This window comes from Linepithema humile, chromosome 7 (assembly GCF_040581485.1).
Source record: "Linepithema humile isolate Giens D197 chromosome 7, Lhum_UNIL_v1.0, whole genome shotgun sequence".
NCBI classification, from domain to species: Eukaryota; Metazoa; Arthropoda; class Insecta; order Hymenoptera; family Formicidae; genus Linepithema; species Linepithema humile.
In genome coordinates, this window is record NC_090134.1 from 8346277 (window position 1) to 8368717 (window position 22441).

Consider the following 22441-nt stretch of genomic DNA (forward strand, 5'->3'; position numbering starts at 1 on the left):
CGAATCCAGTGAAAATAACCCAAGCGACAAATGTCTGTGGAGAAACATCGAAAAAGACATTTCAATTCATTATTTGCACAATTGTTATTCGAAAAGCTATTGTAATCCAATTTATCGCGATCCCCACTGAAAGTTATTAGCAGTAACAGGCGTAGAAGAAGAGAGACGCGGTAGTCACTGGTTCGTAGACCGAGGTCCACCTGAATGAAGAAGCACGCGAGAAATTAAAGTTATTAGAGGGCAATCGAGTTAGATGAATGATGAGTCGGGCTGCGTTAGGATCTGGAACGGAAAGGGCTGCTCTATCTCACAGCTCACCAGCGTTCTCGCGTCCAGCTCAACCGTTCTTACCCTTACCCGGTTGGCCTTAGCGGCAACGAGTTGCCGACGGTTGCCGGTACTTTGCCTTTAGTGAATCGTCGCTATTAGCTTTCGAGGTATTTTTGAAACAAAACAAAAAACAGATCGCGCATAGGCTGGTGAGAGATATAGGAGTAGACCAGTGGTGAATTTACCCCGATTATTCAGAGACCTCTCTCACGCATCGTCCAGCGAATTTACAATTACTCTCTCGAGCTCGAAATCCGCCACTGGTGCAGATGAATCTGGGGTGAGAATCGAGATGAAACGTTAGTATGCGGGTTATTGTACCGCCGGCGGTAATGAACGTGATGATTATAATGACGACGATGGTGATGACGCCGACGGTGACGGTGGCGACGGCGACGGTTGCGATAGTAATGAGTGAGAACCGGTGGGTGGGTCAGTGTGTGGTTGTGGTGGACGCCCTCTGGGGAGTCTGGGAGGCAGAGAGAAATGCTCGCCTTGGTGTGTGCGGACGTGCTGATTCAGGATCGCCTTCTGACGGAAGTGTTTTCCGCACTCCGGACATTGGTATGGCTTCTCACCCGAGTGGATGCGCAGATGCTGGTTGAGGATGGCACGCTGTCGGAACGTACGCTCGCAGTACACGCAAGCATACGGCTTCTCGTTAGCGTGTATGCGCAGGTGCTGCGTGAGATGGGATTGTTGCCGGAACCGCTTGCCGCACTCCGGACATCCGTACGGCCGGCTGTCCGTGTGGATCCGCTCGTGTTGTAGCAGAGTCGACTTCTGCTTAAAGTCTTTGCCGCAGGTCAAGCACTTGAACAGACGCAGATCGCTGTTGCCGGCCTTGGACGACTTGCCGCTCTGCTGCACGATGTCGGGCAGCCCGGTTGCCATGTTCGGCGCGCCTGGGCTAGCGTACTGATGCGCGTCCAAACTAGGTCCGCCGTCACCCTGCCCGAGAGACGTCAACATCACCCCGGGCTGCTTGAGATAGTGCAACGCCGAAAAGCCGCCTGGGGTGAGCATGTGAGGTGGCACGGACGGCGAGGGATGCGGCCGGGCCTCTTTGAAGTAGTGCTGCGGGTATTGTTGCAGCTCACCAGCGCCGGGGAAACAATCACCGCGATCCACCTCCGCGTGAGGAGTCAGCTGTTGTTGTTGCGGCGAATGATCTTGCGGTTGCGTCTGCTGTTGCTGTTGTTGCTGAGGTGGTTGTTGAACTTGCGCCTGTTGCTGAACCTGCTGCTGCGTTTGCTGCTGTTGTTGTTGTTGTTGCTGCTGCTGCTGCTGCTGTTGTTGTTGCTGCTGCTGGGACGTCGCCTGACTCGATTGTATGTCATCGTCCGGTGGTGTCAAGGACTGAGGTTCGGGAGGCGCCGAGGGATACGGCGAGGGCACGGGCGAGGCTAACGAGGGCGGTGGACCGCTTTCGCCGCCCTCGACCGGAGGACCACAGGCCTGCTGTGGGCTTCCCGACGAGGAGGAGCCCTGCTGCTGCTGCTGTTGTTGCTGCTGCTGCGGGTACAGTCCGCCGTCCTGGAGAGATCCCGGCCCCGGGCCCCACTGACCCTGGGGTCTCTCCATGTTATCTTTGTACAGAACGTAGGGCGCGCCAGTATCTGTAAGCAAACAATGCAGAAGAGCGTTCGCGATTAGGCAGATGCTGACGTAACAGCGCGCGTTACTTTGTATTAGCAGTACCGTAAAATACTCGCTATTTTTCTTTTTTTTTTTTCCTATTTAACAATAAAACATTTAATTTTGCGATTCGTGGCATTTATATTTCAATTTCCGCGTACAATTCAGTGTGAGCACAGACAGTGCTCCTGAAATAGAACTAAATTCTGCAAACGTATTCGTTGACTAACGTCGTTTGAGAACAATTTGTTTTAAAATTGAATCAAGAAGCGCAAATCTTTTGCATAAAGAATCTGCGATCCTAGAATGCGCGTTCTAGACCGTACTGTGTTCCCGGTTACGCATGACCAGACACGTCCGGTTCACGCTTCACAAGTTCAACCGCTGTTGTGCAGGTCGAATCTATTCCGCATCGCGTCGATAATTTATAAGGTGTTAAAATTACACTCGCGCGACAGAGAATCACGTGTTCGATTCGTTGAATTTCTGAATCCTTGAAGAATTTTGTCCTTGAACGGCTGAATTGCTTCTTGCAATCATATCGTTTGTTATCGATTCCTCTTTTTTACCCGTTAATCGTTTAATTACTTGAATAATGCGGCTATAATTAACCGAAAATAAGAGGCAAACGCAAGGGAAAGTAATCATATCGCGCCGAGTTTTTAATTAAACTGCTATGATTTAAGACGTGTGTCTTGTCCAATCAAAATTATCGCACGCAATTACATCGCGAATAAGACGGCTCAAGCCGTTTCGCGATTACGGAATTTACGTTATGCAATATCGCGAGGCATTCCTCCTTTTATCGCGCTAATTACATTAGCCTTCATACTCTTTTATTTGCCAGGAGGATTTGTCACTCAATTTGCATTTCGTGCAGACCGCTTAAAGTGATTTTTGCTTCTGTTTCGTCGGATGATTCATCCGATACAAAAGTGTCTCTTCGTGAAAAGTGTTCCGATAGAAATTTTACCATTTGCGCCTGCGGCAACTGCGCGATCCCTACCCGCAATTTATATCAAACGGAACTTCGAAAAATTCATTAAAAGTGGAACGATCGCTAATTAGTTACAAACAAAGAGATATAAAAGCGAGGCTTAGATATATATACAACAGAACGCGAGATAAATCAAAGCACTGTAACATTTGTTAATGCTATATGACAGAGAACGATTTAAAAAAAATACTCGTTAGCGAAGTTCGCAAATGTGTAGATTTGTACGGGGGAAAAAAATAAGAGAAATCGCGCTATCCGCACGTTTGCACGTGAATCAACCATATTTATAGCTAATCGTTTTTACTGTGCGACATTTACTCGTATTACATAACCGTTGTTTGTTGAGATAATGCCGTACGCAACGCGCTCGCATCAAGATTAGTTTATTGCGATTCCAAGATTATCCCCGTCGCATAATCGCATTTAACTATTCCAGGAATCTCCGGAGCGACAACATTATAATATCCCGTTATCACAGTTTAAGAGGAAGACAGCCGATTGAAAAGTGACGCTAACGCAATATTCGTGCCTGCGAAATATCGTTATCGTCTTATTAATAACTCTGCAATATTGCGCGGTTTCACGAATTCAATAAATAGCGCGGATATTTAATTAACGTGTATTCCTAAAGCAGTTACTGTTTTGCAAACGCCGATTTCTATATTCCGCCGGCTCAGCAAATTATACAATAGAAGAAGTAACAGAGCTCTCTTCAATATGTAATCAGTAGAAAAAAATGACAGTAGAAAAAGGCGGGGCAATTATATCATTACAGGAGCAATAATCTACATATATTAACATGACCATTTGTGCGGCCTGACTCTGACAATTTTTTTTCTCTACAATGAGGACGAATTATACAATCCACTCTCGTATTAGAAAAGTATCGCGTTGTTCCCATACATCCGTTAATCTGGCTATAGTGTCGGCTTGTTTTAAGAAATCCGTCAAGACTCACACTGCCAAGGCAACGCTACGTCTCATTAAACTCAATCTCCGTCCGGCAACACTTAATTACATCCAGAATCCCGGAGCAATCGTCCAAATTTCCTTCGCACGCAGGAAGTCATTAGCAATAAAAAAGTTCTTGTGAGCTACGACTGCAGTTCATGGAAGCTGACAGCTAAGATAAAAACATCATAGGAACTAAACGATTTAACTGAAAGTTTAATCGACGAAATAAAACAAGAAACTCCCTTACGTTTACTCAAAAATTCGATTCCTGGTAAAAAAAAATACTATTATTATGATTGTAAGTGCAATTTTTTTAATTTCGACGATGATTATAATGATAATAACGATAGTTAATAATAAGGATCGTAACTGTCGTAATAATAGCTCACTCAGCCAATCACTCAATTCAGGCGGAAGATTAACACTTTAGGTACAAGGAAACAAAGCTAGAAATTAATTTCCTCTCCATTGCGAGAATTTTTTCCGGTCAGCTCGCTCAAGAAGTAGACGAGTGTTCTTAATGATAGATTGCATTAAAAAATCTCCAGGTTGTTCTTCCGATTCCTCTTGTTATTCGCGCGGATAAACATTGGTAAGCTTTGATGCAAACTCCAAGTTCTGCTGCTGCAGTCCGACCGAACTTTAATGAGAGACGATCCACTTATAACTTCACCGACTAAACAATCGTAAGATCTTTACGTTGATTTTGTGATACGCGTTTTCACGATTCGCGTAAAGGCTAATCGTTAAATTACTGATAATCTTTTAATAAGTTTGCTAAAAAAATCATTGTCAACATTATTCGGACGACAACAAATTGTAATTCCAAATTGTAGATATGAAGTATGTCGCAAAAATTAAAATCTGCGATGAAATATTGCCCGTAACAAGTAAGAATCGGATAGTGCATGCTCGACAAAGTCGCATTATTATACGGATGGTTAGAACGAGAAGCACGTATGTCGGGGAATCCCTGCTGAATGACGTTTTGTTCGCCGCGACCGGTTTATCACTCAAGTTCTTATAGGGTGAGCCATAAATCCCAACACTGTTTCAACAACTGCAGAATTAATTTCTGATTGGCATCCCAATTGCGCAAATAAAATTAATTGCTCGGATAAAATTAAAATTTGCTGCTCACGTTCAATATCACGTAATATTAAAATAATAACAAATGAAAATACTTTTTCTCTTAACCTGCCTCTGATAATCTTAAACACGTGTTATGTTCACTGAGTCAATATTTCACTCACAATCAGTATGAATATCTTATTTCAAGTTGGAACAATCGAGACTCGCAACACTTGTGTCAACAAAAATCAGAGAGAAATCTTGATGATAATTACATGCGCATAGCGATAAAAGAGAAAGAATAAAAGATACAATTGCAAAGTTTTTGAAACAATATATTGCGAAAACCAAGGACAAAAGTAAAAAAAAATTGTGTAGAGAATTCCAGACAGAGAGCAGATAATATTTTCAACATAAATTCTTTGACGCAATTGGCGTCGATCTCTTCTTGAGAGAGAGATCGAGAAAATGCCGAGACCAGTCAATATCTAGAAAATATCGACAAAGTTTCGTAGAACGAACTACGCAAGCTCGTCGTAAAAAACGCGAAACTCCTTGTCTCTCTGTGTGATTCCGATATTTCGGCGTTTGATAAAACCCGCCGGTGCTGATATCATTGATTTTTCGGCAACAAGCATGGGATTGCACTTCGGTGGGCGTCTTTACGATTTGTTTTGGCTGCGAGAAACGCATAAAGCGAAGCCGGGGAGAACTGTAACGCATCGGTGGTAGGAAACGAGAAAGAAAGAGAGGAGCGAGAGGAGAGATGGCTCGTGGCTGCACATGCGCGCTTTTTTCGTCGGGGCCAGCATTTTTAAAGATTTTTCCTGCCGCGGCGGCTCGCAGATTTAAGTCGCCGGGTCGATCTCGTCGATTCTCGAGTGGAGGGAAATCGCACTAGTCTGGGCAAACAATCGAAAAACTCGCCTCGCATCACAGGGGTTCGGGACCGGTATAATTTTGATAAGATCAATTTCCTATGCTGCAAGCAAGAGTGTAGAGAATGCGTCAACTTTTGCGCCAGTCGTCGTAGTGACGCTATTGTCGCGAATACACATGGATATTATTTTTCTCATTTCTGGACTATCGAAATCTGAAATAAGTTTCACCGCGTGCTTGCGATTACACGCGTATTGCATGTATAAAGTGTGAATCGGTAAACTGTCGGGGGAAAAAAGACAAAAAATTGTCGACACTTTTGATGGATCGAGTCTCAATTTTTGTCGCGTCGTGAGTCAATGAGAATTGAAGTTAATGACCGTCGGAGTAGTAATGACAGAGAGAAGACAAATTGACGAGCGAATCGATTAGTTTTACGCGAATTGCACTGACTTTGAGTCCGTTTTAACAATGTTGCAAATTGCAGACATGAAAAAGTAAAAAGACTCGATTTCCTCTGCTTTGTATTGGCAAAATCGCGAATTAACTAGAATGTCTTTGGTTGAAAGTGCAGATTTAATTGAGCGAGTGAAAGCGACTTTGCGGGCTCAAAGTGAAGGCGCTGTCTGCGATATGCGTACAATAAAAGAAAATATCGACGGAGAAAACTCGATCTACAGTGTTAGATCGACGAGTTTTGCACCAACCGATAGAATCCCGTGACACATTTCGCGTAAATCTGCACTTGAAACAAAGAACGACTCATCTAGAAATGCTTTCTACAAAAAAACTTACATCTTGCGTTTTTCGAATTACTGGAATTCTCAGGTTTTCGATTCGTCAAATTATTTTCCAATTCCAAAATTCCAATTCTTAAAATTTTCCAACTACCAAGAAACTGATTTCGCGACACGAACAAAACTGTCAAATAGCGATCACTTTATTGCTTCAAGTTTTCTGTCGTCTCTCGATTTTTCGTATCGCAATATAAATGCATTTTGTATCCCACATTATACATTATTGCGTAAAATGCATAACATATTATATACGTCGATAAAATTCCCGGAGGGGTAGAACAATACATCACGACAATGTCGCTATTTTAACCGAACCGGCTTTATTCACTAATTTATGAATTCGCGTATGTGAAAGAACAAGCGATAATTATAGTCACGGGCGAAATCCGCGAACGTAATTTTCACGCCGTACGATCATCAGATTCATTGCGTTTTTGCGGGAAAGAGAAGACTGCGCGCAACGGCGATGTACATCTCGCGCGCGTGGGAGTTGCGTACGAATTACGAGATAGTTTCTGCCTCATCGCAATCTCTCTTATCGATTGGCTCTTACCAGCACTTGGACTTGGCAGTTATGTACGTCGATTAGTTGGACGCGGCGCCGAATGACGAAAATATCACTGGGCAAACGCGATTTTTACTTCCAGCAATATACCAACTGCTCCTAGTTTTATGTGTGAATATTTTGTTCCCAAAAATAATTCCCAAAATATCATATTACGTGACAGTACCACCACTCGCAGAATTTACTCATAACATGTATACAATGAGGTACGAATCAAAGATTAAAAATGCGTCATATCGGATATCGAAGGTTTGGGAGGCCCGGGAATTCATTTGCGAAAGCAAACACCGGCCGCTATTTATCGAATGTCAGAGGAAATACCTGCGGCCCATATTCCTATCGAACCGTTCAAGGGACCTCCCTCGCGCGGTGGACGCGTGGGGATGGCAAAAAACGAAACGGGCGCAACAAAAACATAACTTTCCGCGATGGCGCTCCGAAGAGTGCTCCAGAAACGAGTGGTCCTTTCCTAGTGTTCCATTGGCGTTATTCAGCTCGTCAGATCGAATGTTTGTTTTCAGAAAAATAGACAGAAACGAAACACCACGCCCGCTGTTAGCTCGAGAGTGTAGTGCACGCATTGACGAAGTCGAAACGTCGGATATATTTTTTTTCTTTCGCTATTGTTACCGCGATATTTTTGACGGATGCTCGAATGCACTCGCCGGGGTATATTATTTCTACCTTATAAAACAATTCGCGCGCGTTCATGTCCAAGACCACCGCGGATTTGCGCAAATATCGCGAATAACGCGTGTGAAACCGACATGTCCTGTCGCCGGAGAATTCGTAATCGAATCTGATAACGATTCAATTAAAAACACTCGGCGCGTTTGGATATTTATTACTCTATTTAATTCCGCGTTGCATTGCCCCGATATATTAATTGCTTAAGTGGAAAGCTATAAAATAGCGTGCGATGACACCAGACGTTGTGAATCGAACGCGCAATTTTTTACATGACCGTTAATGCATAATTTATGAAGAAACATGGAATTGATAAAATACGTATAATTATATTTGTCGCGTTATATTCGGCATGTGAATCGATTTCATTAGCTGCATTTACCGATTTATTTATTTAGCACATTGACGCGCTGCTGTGATATATTAATTGCTTGAATAGAGTATTTTAAGTCATTCAGAGATATCGGATGTTATGAATTAAAATCGCATTTTTTCATAAACGGATCATCGATGCATAATTCATAAACTTGACGCGATCGACAAAATATAAATATATAATTATCATAGGTTTAGCCTGAATCGGTCTCATCGACTGAAGTTTTTAAATAGCATATATTCATAACTTCCAGAACTTGTCACCTAAATCCGCTTCGACTTTTGTCACGTTGCGATATACATAATTTATAGAGATAAAGCGAACGATAAAAAATATGTACACGCATAATTATTGCACGTTCGCGCAGCAGGTTGAATCGGATCGATCGCGGATTTTCTACACGCAAGCTTATTCGCTTATATTAATTCTTATATTGCGAATGATACGGAGCAATGATCGCTCTTTTATCGTCCAGAGTCAAACGATAAACTCGCCGACGCGTTTATTTTCCGAATGCGCGCGCGACGTCGGCGGCCCCTCTTCTCCTGCGATTCAATAAAAATGACTCATACCCATCAGAGCTGCGCGTTTTCGCGCCACGGAGAGTGTCTTCAACAGACAATCGCGATCTTTGTGCAATGTGTTTTCTTGTAATCCTTTATCTTGTATCCGATTACAATTTGTCCAGATACATTTGCTTCTTCGCAATGACGATTTCGTTTAATTACTTCGCAATTAGCGCAATAAAAAGAGCTCTCGATGCGAAAAAGAGATCAATTTCGAGATTAATATTTTATGCAACTTTCATCTCTCTCTTACTCTCGCAGTGAAGTCGACCGCTTTCGAGAATTTAAGTCAAGGTTAAATCCCAGCACTAACTCCCGGCTAAAACGCGACGTTGGCTTACGCAGACGCGCACAAATATTTACAAGCTTTACAACTTGCACTTTATGTAAAACCCGTTCGAGAGAAATCTTAGGAAGCATTATGCCGTCGTAACTCGCATATAATGCTAGACTGTGAGATTACACCTGACACGTTGAAAGTGACGATATCCGTTTAATGATACATACGTCATTTCCAACAAATACAGTAGCGGAAGCGTGAAATCTAAAAGCTCCGCGGTATCAAAAATTTTAAGCTGCGATTTACAACCGCTTTTCGAAGCGGCCGCATTTGTGTAACCGAATGTTTAATACGCGAGATACGCGAGTTTGAATCCGCCTTTATGCAATAACAATAAAAATAATCGCGGCAGGGATACTCCGCCGCGCTTTGATGCCCATTTTACGAGTCGTTTAATTATGAAAGCACACGCTGATTTCCACGGCATAAACCACGCCGCGTAATGTAGCGATAGCTCGCGATTATGATCGCGGCTCTAACGCGATGCCGGGTGTATCGCACGATTAAGATATTCATGCTGTCATTAAGACAGTATAACAATTATTATCGATGCGGCGCGTGCGATATATCGCGATTCACACCCGTTGTGAGCTTTCCGCAATAATGGTGCGATTTATCTGCTCACTTTACGTTCAGTGTTATTATCGATCTAACGCCTCCATGACTAAACTATGACTAAATGTGTCGCATCGTTTCGTCGTGGTTATAAAATATTCAAGCTCTAAAAGGAAACTTTGCGTTACACCACGAATAATTAGGCAAATTAAGATAATTATTGCATAATATATGTCGTATGTTTGCCTTGAAAATTAATATTCTGATTAAATAAAATCGGAAATACTTTCGCAAAATACTTTCTAAATATAAATGCCCGCAAAGGTTGTTAATAAATGTCAAATCTGAGATCTGACGTATTAAGAAATTTACAAATTTGCGAAATCTTGAATAAAATTCAAATTGAATATCCTAAATTAGAAAAGAAAGTCAACAAATCATTAATATCAGAAAGTTCCAAACGTGCTAAATGTTGAAGATGCATAAAGTTGATTTGACGCATGCAGTCCGACACATACTAAATTTTCACCGGCATTTTTATCAAAGTGGCATATCTAAATAGGCAATCCGTCTCCTTCCAGCAATGCGCACTAAGTCTATATTTTCCCGTCACAAATATAACCGTACGAGTGAGAGAGAAAGAGAATATATCCCTCGCCGTGTCTGAAATCGGCGTCGCGTCGAACCGACGCGGCGACTACGCCTTTCGGATAGGTCATGTTTGCGAATGGAAAAAAATTCACGAAGAATCAGATTAACCATTTACTGTGACGCAGCAGAATTTTTTAAGTCGATCTAACTGCTTTTTCTCGACAAATTCAATTACTTAACATCAAGTTTCACCTCTGAAACTTTAGTATAGGAATATTAAATAGATTCAACAATAAACAAAAATTCAAGTCACGTAAACTGGAGTAAACTGGAATGAGGGAGAATCGGCGCCATTCATTGCGACAATCGGTCGAGCGCGGTTGTTTCTGTCATCGACTTTCTTCAGATGTTATTCATCAGCGGCTGGAGCCGCCGCCGCTCGCACGGTGAGCGCGTTCGCTCGCTCACGATCGTCGGCGTGTATTTCTCGGTCACAAAGAGCACGATCACGAGAGTCCTCGGCCGACGACGCTCACCTTGACCAGGCAGCGCGCCTTGATCGGCACGGATCGGGGCGGTGCGTCGCTCTGAGTCGCGCCGTATCGCGCACTGTATAGCGATCTCGAGGGATATTATTGTCGATTTGCCGAGAGTAAATCTTTCACGCGGATTTACTATCGATTTAGGTCACACAATTTTCGTATAAAAAAAACTGATAACATCCCGATTCAGTTACGGAACATTATACTATTTTCTTCACAAAATTTTACAACAGCTGTTCTTAACTCGGTCACTTTTAAGAGACATAAACACTGAGACAAACCACGTGTGAAACTTCCGTGTAATGGCGTGCGATGAACTGTGCAATGGAAAATTATTAGCGAAAAAAGTAAATAATAAAACATTTTCTTAAGTGGATTTCTGCAGAAGTTTACTTCAATGATTAGTTTCGCAAAGGTATTTAAAGTTGAATATTAAAAAGTTAGTGGAAGAGAAACGCGGCAATTGTATCGGATTCTCGCAAAGGAAAAGTCAAACTGATCAAAGAGTCAGTGAGTAGGAGAAAACACGAAGAATCTAACACACTTCGCATGTTTCTGAGTGTCTAAATTATACAATCAAACGTCAAAAAAACGAAACGTTGAATTGAAGATTATTTCTTTTTCTTCAAATTGACTGCTCTAAACAATGCGAATGTTCAAAAACATCAGAGACCGTTGGATTTCGGGATAACCCGAAAGCTGTTATCACCCCGTGCGTTTCGTCACTTTACTCGCCGCGATAATTCGAGGACCGATTAGATGACCCAAACGGCGCGACAGATATTACGCGATAGTGCCTTGCGCATCACCACGCTCTCTCCCTCTCTGTGCCTCTTTGTCTCGCTTGAGTAATACTTTACAAATTGCGATATCCTTATTACATAAACTCCAAACTATAATTTATACATTAATTCGAAACAAGCTGAGTAAAAAATTGAGTAAAAATATCGCAGTACCGATAATTTAACGTTAATAACAATGACTAAAACGTTTAATTATTGTAAAATGTAGCTTGCAATTATGGCAGCGATAAATTAATTTAATTTTATATATTTTGGATAATTACGAAATATGGATTAATTATGGATGATGATCAAACCTTGTACCTATTATTACTATAAATGACGTAAATAATTAATAAATGCTAACACGAATACAAATAATGATACTTATTAGCTGCTCTCGATTTATTTATTATATCACTATGTCAAAATCCAAATTTAAAAAGAAATAATTTCTCACTGTCGTATACGAAATAATTTAGTGGATATCACTGAAGATAATGAAGGACTTTTTAAAAATTTTCTACAAATATTCAATTGATGATGCGTACCTATGTAGTAAGCCACATCTCTAGCAAAACTCCGTTTCATTTTTCTTTTTAAATCACACACGTGTAATCTCACAGCATTTGACGATACCTTTCGTCTAATTGCAACAATTTATATTGCAACGATCATTTTTATATGTATGAGGTGTTCAATTTCAGAGTGCTCTCTATTTTTCGCCCTCTCAGTTTTCCTCGCTGTGCGGTTTCCTTTTTTTTTCAAACTATTCTAACACAGTATATGATTCATTATACGGTTAAATGAAATTTATAAAATAACTCATATAATCAACACACTGTTAATTTCTATGTAATTCCTATCAATATTCGTAGCGAATGTTTTGGTCCGGTATATTAATTAAATTCTCCCTCTCACGTATATATATATATATCTCTCTCTCGTTTCACAATAAAGAGATTTAATCATTTCAAGATCCAATTTTATGATTAACTCCCCGGCACAAAGCTTGCTCTCGTAGGACTACTTAATTACTAGCCTCGTGCCTTGTCTTGGCTTTGAATTGGTTTCTGATTTTTCCTATTTCTCCATTCACGCACCTACACTATCTCGGCCGTGATACACCGACTGGTTTGTCACGTTCTCACTTATCGTTTTATCTAATTCATATTTTTGTTATTTTTTTTTTGCATCCGTGTTGCCTCGTGCGAGCTCGAGAAGAATTTGTCGTAAATATCCCACTCTTTCCCTCTTTGTCTTTTTCCCTTGCACGCTCTCGCTTATTTTTGTCTCGTGCAGCCACAGACACGCGACTTTTCCCTCTCTGTCTGTCGCGCTACGCGAGGAGTTTCGTATGCCGCACAGTGACCGACGGGCAGCGGTGCTCTCTCCGTTTCCCCTTGACGCTTCTGGCTCAACCCTACGCGCACCACGTCTCTCCTTCTTTCTCCCTTTCGCGGTCTGCTAACATTAAACACTGCTCTCGGCCCGATCGTGCTTCGTCGTATTCGACCGCAGACACACGCGAGTTTCGTACGGGACACGTGTCTAGCCAGCGGCGCGTTGTTAATCGTAGTCGGAAGAGCACTTCTCCCAGTAGTAGTCGTCGGCGCGTTATAGTTCGCCCGTGTAACTGTCCCGGTATGCATACGTGCACACGCGTGTGCATATAGGAGGGCAGGGAGAGGGGACGGGAGATCATGGAGAGAGAGAGAGAGAGAGAGAGAGAGAAAGAGAGAGAAAGTATACAGATGAAAGACACGACGAGAGCGGAGACTGAAAGAGAGTATAACTCTCCGATGAATTTAGTTCTCTACTCTTCTTCCCTTGATAGACGCAGCAAAATGTACTTTTTTATCGTGTGTATTCGTTGTCATAAATGAAGGTAAAAATTTTCGCGGATTTGCATCAGCATCGAAGGACGAAATCATCGAAATCATATCCGATTTGAATGAATTTTCCGAAGAAGCGGCGGAGGGACGAACGGAGCCGAGCGCTGGGGAAAACGAGAAGGAGGGACGGCGGGAAAACTCGAAACCGCGTGTACACGGCGCGGCGCGGCGTAATGACGTCGCGTTTTGGCAAAACGTGGACGCGACGCACAGGTGGCAAACCGGCGCCTGTCGCAGGCACGAGGGATAAAGTTTGCGGGTGGGCGAAACGACGGGAAGGGGGGGGGCGAGGGGGGAAAACAGGGGGAACGGACAGTCGGGTGATACGCGAAGCGAAACGCGCGCTACATCCGCGCTCGCCGGCGAATCTGCCGCTGCGGATGCGTGCCGCGTGCACTTGTCTCAGGAGAGATGCGATATATCATATATATGTACGATATGTGCGTATATATCAAATGTCTGGTACTCACCGGAGTTGTAATATTCCTTAAAGTAGCGCGTCGCCGCGCGCTGGACGATCGAGTAATACAAGTTCACGTACGACGTCGACTGGTTCTGCGCCGAGAGCGCCATTTACACTGTTATTATCTCCGCGCGCGGGTCACCGTGTATGCATATAAATATATGTAATGTCGTTACGTTTCACGCGCGCGTACACGCGTATCACGACGCGCGTGCGATGCGATATAGTAAAGCGCGGTGCGACAACGTGCGAGCGCGCGGCGCCCGTCTCCTCGTCGGCTTGTTTTCTCCTCTTCCTACGTCTACCGCGCGGCGACGATGTGTCCTCCACCTCCTCCACCTCCTTCGCCACCTTCTCCTTCGGCTCTTCCTCTTCCTCCTCCTGTTGCCGCTGCTGCACGTTCCTCCACCTTCGTTTCCGCTACTTCCTCCTCGTCGTCCTCCACCTCTGCGTCCGCGGCCGTGAAACTTTTCTTATCGTACGCGCGCCGTCCCTCGTGCGTTCCCGTACGGCCTTCAAGCAGCAGCGAGACGGTCTCGCATGCCGGAAAGCGGCCCGCGACTTTAATCCTCGCCACACTCGCTTTCGGGTTACCCGCGCGCCGGTAGACACAATCTCGGTAGACTCGGCCTGAGCCCCCCCGAGTAACTCGCCAAGACCGAGACACTGGCGAGCGCTCTGCAGCGTTGCCACACTTCCGTCGCCGCGGTGCACGCGCGATCAGAGTGGGGATTTCTGGACTGGTTCGGGTTTGGGATGGTAGAGAACATCGGGAGAGAGGACGCGAGAGCGGAGAACGAGGAGAGGCGGCGGCGACGGCGGTGGTAGCGGCGACGGCGGCGGCAGCGACGGCTGCAGGGGCGGATGCATCCACGAGAGTGCGTCGCGTTGTTTCCCGCTCTCGCGATACTTCAATTCGTCTGTCGAGGGTGCACCGATGCAAAGAGAGCCAAGTTGTTCGAAGACACTCGAATCGCAGTCCAGACAATGTAACATATCACATATATCATTTCCACGATTGCAATGTTAAGAGCTTGCTAATAAGGACTTGTCTCAATGTCTTGTCTTCGATTCACTGACTCTTATTGTCGGCTGATTGTTAGCCGATTCGTTACAACCCTTGTGGACATAAAGTCTAACCCCCCAGACTATATAACAACCGCGATCATTATGTTCGCCCGAGACAAAACGTTTATCCTGTCCCGCTCATTGTCAGTCGTTCTTCCTGTCTTTAGGACGTAAAAGAAAGAGAAATTCTATTATGAGTCTTAATGGAGCTAATATTCTGTCGTTAAAGCTCGAGTTAATGCATCAGTTACTTTTGCATCATTTAGCTTCTCTAATTTAAGAGTGTATTTTATGTTAATTTTACCAAATTATATAGATGACGGACAGTCTATGAGTGTCTGTGGAGTAAACCGGCTTCGATATATTGTTTTATGGCGCGAGAATTGGGGTAGCGTGACCGGCGAAATCTGGGAGAATATCGAGATTCGAATTTACCCTCCGGCTGACAAGATTCATCCTTGCTCAAGGGGACCGACGATAATTGGCCGCTAATCATCCTCACGAAAGTGTTTCTCCGAAAAAGTGTCCAGCCACACAGGCACGCTCGCGAATTTCACTATTCAATTTTTGTCTCAATTTCAATGTCAAGGTTACTATCGATCATCCAATTTTCTTATCTTCGAAACTGCTCCTTTTGTCATTTCGATCGTCCGCAGAATCGGTGGAGAGAGTCACGGGCGGCCGAGATTCAACGTTCGTTCCTGGTCGGAGAGGAGGCTGGTGGCGGCGGTGGTGGAGAACGAGACGGCCGGCGAGGACCGACGGCAGGAAGGGGTGAGTCGGGGAGGAGGCGAAGCGAGGAAGTTATGTTCGTTGAACCGGTAGAAGGGGTTTGATACCGCGCCACCGGAGGGACGATGGTCCACGCGGTGGGGCGGCCTTTCGGCGTAGGGGAACGACCGGTATGGCGGGGAACCATCCGATCGCCTTTCCTCTCCCTCTCGCGTAGCCGTCGCGCATTCCTCCCTCTCACCCGTCCCTCCATGATCCTCCCTACCTCGGCCACGCGATCCTCTCTCACTCCCGGCACGGCGACGTCGTACCCCTCAATGCGCGCTGCGCCGTGATGCATCGCGCTGGCGGCGGCAGCGGTGGCGGCGGTGGCAACGGCGGCCTCCACGAGTCGCAAGGTATGCTCGTGCCGCGAATACGAACTGCCTCTCCCAAATCAATATCACTCGTCGAAAAAAAGGGAGAAGAAAGAATAAAAAAAAAAAAAAAAAGACGACTCCGGCACCTATAATTGCCGAACTTCCGCGATAACCGTCTCCGCTCTCTCTGTCCCCGGTCTCGGCCGCCGATCGCCCGACGTAGCGCACCGCCGCCGTCTTCTGATTCACCCTCTCCCCGTTTCTTCCCCCCCGGCTCTCCGACGTCTCCACCGCCACCTCCTACACCCCCCGGTTTCCCACCCCGGCCTCTCGCGTGGGGTTAGGTTAGGTTCACGCGCTAGGTTGATTAGGGCCTCCCTCCGCGGTGGAACCGCGCGCGCTATCACGCACGTTTCCCGCCACCCAATGTCCGCGCATGATGATTTTCACTGACTATGCCCGCGGCCTCGCAACCACGTGCTCGCTCTCGCGACGCACGGCGCGCGCCTAAAGCCCTCGCGCGCGCTCGCCGCGAAAACAAAGCGGCCGATGCGCCCGCGAGAACAGACTAGTCGCATCGCGACTGACGCTCGAAGCGATGTTCGGCCGCATAACATGCCCGCATCTATGCACGCGATGGACATATATCGCGCAACGTGAACGCGCTTGACGACCGACCGACTCGCTGCGATCGGATACACGTTTGGCATATCGACGCGTACAATTCGGGCCGCACACAGCGACGAGCGATAAGCCATACATTGTCAAGTAGAGTTCACTTGATATAATCTATGCACTCTGCAACGATTACGCACTTTGCAATATAATAATTTACAATAGCGCAATTATAACAATGATTCTTGGACTTTTTTTTCATAAAAATATTCCATGCAATTCAAGCTATGTAGCATATGTATGTAACAATATAGCGACTGCAAAAATTTAATTAGAAAAAAGCACCCTGGTTGTTGACGTTGAAGACCGTCAATATTGGCGAAAGAGGGGATGATGCTGATACGTAAGCTTCGTAAAAGAGAGAGATTCAGGACTATCGACGATATCCGAGTCCATTTCGCGTTTGTTTTCTGGGAGAAGTGTGGAGATTTCATGAGCGAGCCGACGATACTTTACAATGCATCGTTGTACTGACCCGATTACAACTTATCGCCCGCTATAATGCGTCGCGAGATAACCGCTCGAACCGAATGAACTATAAGCTTCATGGGATCGCGAGGGTTTCGATCGCGCCTCGCCGTGACTTTCCAGATGTGTCCTCAACAACGCATGTGTTGTCTATTTATTAATTTCGCGTCTTCGAATCATGTTTTATAGCGATCGAATGGATCGTCGTACATTTTGCGACACTAAAATCTTCCGAACAGTGAAATACAAAATGCCCGATGAATTTTCTTCGATAACATAATTTATTCTTTCTTGTCGGATCTTTACTTGTGAAATAAAGAGAAGCGCAGTAGCAGGCTCTTTAAAACACGCCTAGATACATCGACGGACTCTGTTTGGGGCCGGAAGAAACCAGTACCGATTCAACTTAAAAAAAAGAAGGAAAACCCGCTATCGTACGCAGACTTGTAGCAGATCGTCATCGCCAAGTTCTCGGCCACGAACGAAGAACGGATTTAACGATCGTTTTGCGCGGCACGGCGCGGAAAGAGAGCCGCGGGAGAGGAATGCCGCGGCGCGGCGCGGCGCGCCGACGAGAGAGTCGCGTCTCTCGTGTTCTCTCTTTCTCTCTTTCGGTAGTGCAATAGTAGCGACCGTCCGAAAGTGAAGCGACAAGCGCGAGAGGAGCGAGAAGAGAAAAGTACGCGTTAGGGCTGGTGCAGCCGCGGCGGTGCGCGCGACCGCCTATATTTATCCGACGATGCAATATTTGGCCGCGTCTTCGGGAACGAGAGAGAAGGACTCCGGGGGCCGGCCACATTCGTCCCAACTCGCAGCGCACGGATGGGCGCATGAACGAACTCGCAGCAACGGCGAGCAGCAGCTTGCGCGTCTCTCTTTCTCCGTCTGTCTCTCGCTCTTCTCTTTCTCTCCCTCTCTCTCTCTCTCTTTCTCTCTTTCTCTCTTTTTCTCTCTCCTCTCGTTCTCTCACATCGTTTCCTTCTTTCTTTCTCTTTCTCCCTGCCTCCGTTCCTTCTGCTTTATCACAATGAGCGGCCGCGTGTGCGTGTCGGTGTCGTTAGGCAGTAGCTGCCGGTGCAGGCGTGGTTGGTTCCTTGCCCTCTGTCGCGTATTTATATCTAGCGAGTAGAGCGAATGCATTGCGGCTCGCTTCTTGTTTGCCGGGACCACTCCTCTCCCTCTCTCACTCGCTCTCATTTCCCTCTTCCTTCGCGTTCTCGCTCTCCTGCTGCACTCTTTCTCTCTTTCCTCCTCTCTCTCTCTCTCTCTCTCTCTCTCTTTCTCTCTCTCTCTCTCTCTCTCTCTCTCTCTCGCTCGCTCTCTCTCTCACGCTCCTCTCGCATCGTGGCCCCGCCAAACCTGCTCCGTGCAACGTTAACGCCTAGCGCCGGCTAATCACCGGGATACACGCGCGCCGTGGATTTTTTCTCGCCGATCTGCCGCTGCGCGGACCTGCTCTGGTGATTTTTGGTTTCAGCGCGGTACGCGAAGTCTTCCGGAAAATGTCGGTTTACAACTCGCTCGAGCGAACGGACGGGGGCCTCACCGCAGGGTCGCTCCGCAAGAGCGCTTTAAGACGCAGAAGCCCCGTAACCGGCCGGGCCGCCAGAGATCATTTGCCTCCGCGAGAAATTAGATCGAACGGGTAAACGAGATCGAGAATACGCACAGGATGGGGCAAATAATGGCCGGTAGATTGCGGTTTGGTCCGGCGCGATATCCTTCCCCCGGTGCGCATCGCCACTGTCGAGCGTATGTTTACTTTTTTTTTCCCCTGCCTTTTTTCCATCTCATCCTCCTCCCGACCCCCGCGCTGTTTCTCTCTCTCTTTCCCTCCTGGGCCCCTATCTGTCCGGTCACCCCGTTAAATCCGGTCTAGAAATATCGTGCGTTAACGTCGACGCTAGCGGATCCGGGATAACGTCCGATAGCGCGGCTAAGATCCCGCGTTTTTGCGCCGGGTGAAGAAGCTGCGCGACAATTGTAGCTCGCTCCGACTCGTGTCATTACACTTGAATTGGATATGTTGAAAACAACATAAGTTGGCAATTTTCTCAGGTCGGTACAGCTAATGGGACGTATTACGGAAACGCGGATCCGTACAAAAGCAATGCGAACCGATATAACGTCTGTAGCGTGATGCTAATATGACTTTTTAATGACGGCGTGTTTTGTGCGCGGTAAACGCCGACGTCGCGTCGTCGTATATTGCGTATAGAGTGAATGACAATGCGGATTTTAGATGAAAACCGCCATGACCTCATCTGGCACGGATTCATATATTTTATTTCATACTTTCTCGTCCACTTGGGAAAGAACGAGATTTTCATTGTTATCTGAACAATCCGAGTTCTCGGGTTTATGTTGCCTTCAGAATGACCGAACCGCTCACACCACGTTCACACGGTGGGTGAATCTCGTTATGACGAACAACGATGATCTCTTCCCGAGTGACCATCGCGTGAGCGACAAACAAACGATCGACTTTTCTTTCTTTTCCGAGAACACCGAGTGGCCGAGCGGTCGAGTGAGATTCAGTCACGAGTGAAAATTTAATGCGATTTTAATCGGCATGATAATCTACGTCGTCCATGAACGATAGATGGATGCGCAACCCGAAAGCAACGAGAACAAAATCGAACCCACTCGCCTGCAGAATCCGGAGGTGCTATATTTTTAGTGAAATCTGTGGAAAATTTTTTGCCCGGCGTAAAATTTAAGAGGCAAAAAGATCATTTACAATACTAATTTTGTCTTTTTATAATTGCACCGCGATACAAATACTATCTCAATCCATTTTATGAAAAAATCTATGCAATAAATAAGGCAGAAATGTTCGAAAAAAAAACTGTAATGAAATGTCCACAAATTAATACGTACTTGTATTTTCCACAAATTTTTAACGATATGTTGCCGTCCATAAGAATTAAATAAAAGCAACATTTGAAGCTAATTACAATGTACCAATGACATTATGTTTGTAATTAACGAGTTCTACAATTTTTCCACCATGTACGAGACTCGCGAGTAAACGCCGAGAAACGGATTTCTCCAGCAATCGACGTATTCGATTATGGGCAATTAAACGGCCGCGCTTATAACGAGAGATAAAAGAAGGGGCAATGGCTCGTACTCGACAGCCATAAACATCCGTTGCATTTCGATCGATCGCAATGAAGAAACTTCGTGTCGGCTGTCGCCGATGCGTGAGCGGCATATTGTAATGATATGATTAATCGCAGGCACATGCCACATAAATTTAAACGGTGGATTTAGCAGCTGACAATGCCTAATATAACAACGGATTTACAGCCCTAGCTAAGTAAAACAATATTTAGGCGTTTCTGCAAAAATAGAATCTTAGTAATGATAAAAATCTTTTAGGAGCAAATCCAATGTTATTATTTTCCAATAACAGATTCATCTAGAGCAAATATTACTATTGTACAACGAGCAAAACTAGAATAAAAACTGTATTCCATTTGCCATTTATTGCTGTGCTAATATGTATTTTTATTAATAAGTTTATTATCCTTTTTATTATTCACTAATTAAGAATCTTGCACTAATAAATTACAAGCTTGAGAAATAAGATGCCTTTAAGACGCGATAACGACTGAATATGTAGAAATAGAAACTGCAGCCTGATCTGAATTCTCGTCGAGTAACCGACCTCGATCGCAAACTCCGCATTTTGGATGCGCGTTTGTCGCGAATTTTTTTCGATCTTCACCGCAAAGGAGAACAAGGAAATAATCACCCCGCTAAGTTCCTAGGCGAAGGGGCCGACTGAAGGAATCGTGCCTCTTTAAAGTTATCGGGAGCAATCTCCCCCGGTTGCTACTGTTACAATTTCAAACAGTTCTGCGTTTCATTTATTTTTTATCGGGGAGAAGTTTGTTGACCTTGCAGTGCGAAACGCCAGGAATATATTGGTGGAGGCACGAAAGTGGGGTAGACGACGGTGGTAGTGGTGCCGGCGGCGGCAGAGGGCTCGGCGACGAGGGAGGAGAACGGCGGCGGCGGCGGCGGCGGCGGCGGCGGCGGCGGCGGCAGCGGCGGCGGCGGCAGCGGCAGCGACGGAAGAAGGGCGAGGACGGGAAGCGGAGGGACCGAGGGTTGTGGCAGCGGCGGTGGCGAGGGGGTTGCTCCGAGAGTGGGATGAATCGAGAGGCGAAGCGAGTTATTTCGCGCGAAGTGTGCATTGCCCAAATTTGCCTTCGTGCCTTTTTTCCCCCTTTTTTCCGCTTGATTCCCGCGCTATTCCATCGTCTACAACGCACCTAAACATGGTCACAGGAGGCTTTCGTGCATCGCAAAAGGTGTGTCAGAAAAGTCCAGTAGCGTTGTAACGCTCTCGCAAACTTACTCGTTTCGAAGTCCTATTTTTCATTCCGTCCCTTTTTACTCACACATTTCAACAGTTTTAACAGAACGAAATACAATTCAATTCTTCAAGACTTAATATTTGTTACAGTGAACTCTTTTGCATTTCACATTAAACGCTTGATTAGCTCATTTCACTTTATTATATGTAAGAAATTGCAACGATTATTCCTCTAATCGTTCGCGCGAGACCAGTATATTAAACGTAACATATTTTTAAAGTAATCCCTAGTTCGGAAGATAAGGAATTCAATTTGCAAAAGAATGGAACGTTTTTGCAGGGAGTATGCAGCCAACTACAGCCGATCTCCGTTACCGATAAAGACGCTCTTCTTCGATAAAAGTCATTATATCCGCGCGCAATTGTTCGATAACGTTTACGGAATGCTGCGCGGAATTTCATTATTGGTCACAACATAGATCTTGAGGACAGGAATAACAGCAGTGCGGTGTGTAATGACTACGGAGTTATTACCGAATAAATAGTATTAGCGTTTCCACGCGCCATTATAATTGTGCCGTGACTGGTAATTCGACGTAATCTCCGTAGGGTAGCGCGATATTGCAGCGTCCTCGCGAGTAATAATCATTAAAATTGCCGATGCAACAATCTTGCCGCGCGCTTTGACGCCGGCGGCAATTATGCGCGCGGCACGACCGAATTATCTATCGGGAGAAGACGAAATGGTATTTTTCTTTTTTTTTTTTTTTTATATTACAATTTC

The 22441-nt window shown here is 45.3% G+C and overlaps 1 protein-coding gene across 2 annotated transcripts in view; it reads right to left on the bottom strand.

The window, feature by feature from the left end:
* The window catches only part of LOC105675818 (zinc finger protein 358), a 32411-nt gene extending 17209 nt beyond the window's left edge, over positions 1-15202 (bottom strand). The window contains exons 1-2 of one of the 2 annotated variants that reach the window (XM_012373248.2): positions 14036-15202; positions 909-1949 (exon numbers count right to left, since the gene is read on the bottom strand). In XM_012373248.2, coding sequence (XP_012228671.2) covers positions 909-1949; positions 14036-14138 — 1144 coding nt within the window. In that variant the 5' untranslated portion in view covers positions 14139-15202. Of the gene's footprint in view, positions 1-824; positions 1950-14035 lie in introns of both variants that reach the window. The other variant, XM_067359858.1, reaches the window with a different exon arrangement.
* Between the last annotated feature and the right edge of the window lie 7239 nt (positions 15203-22441).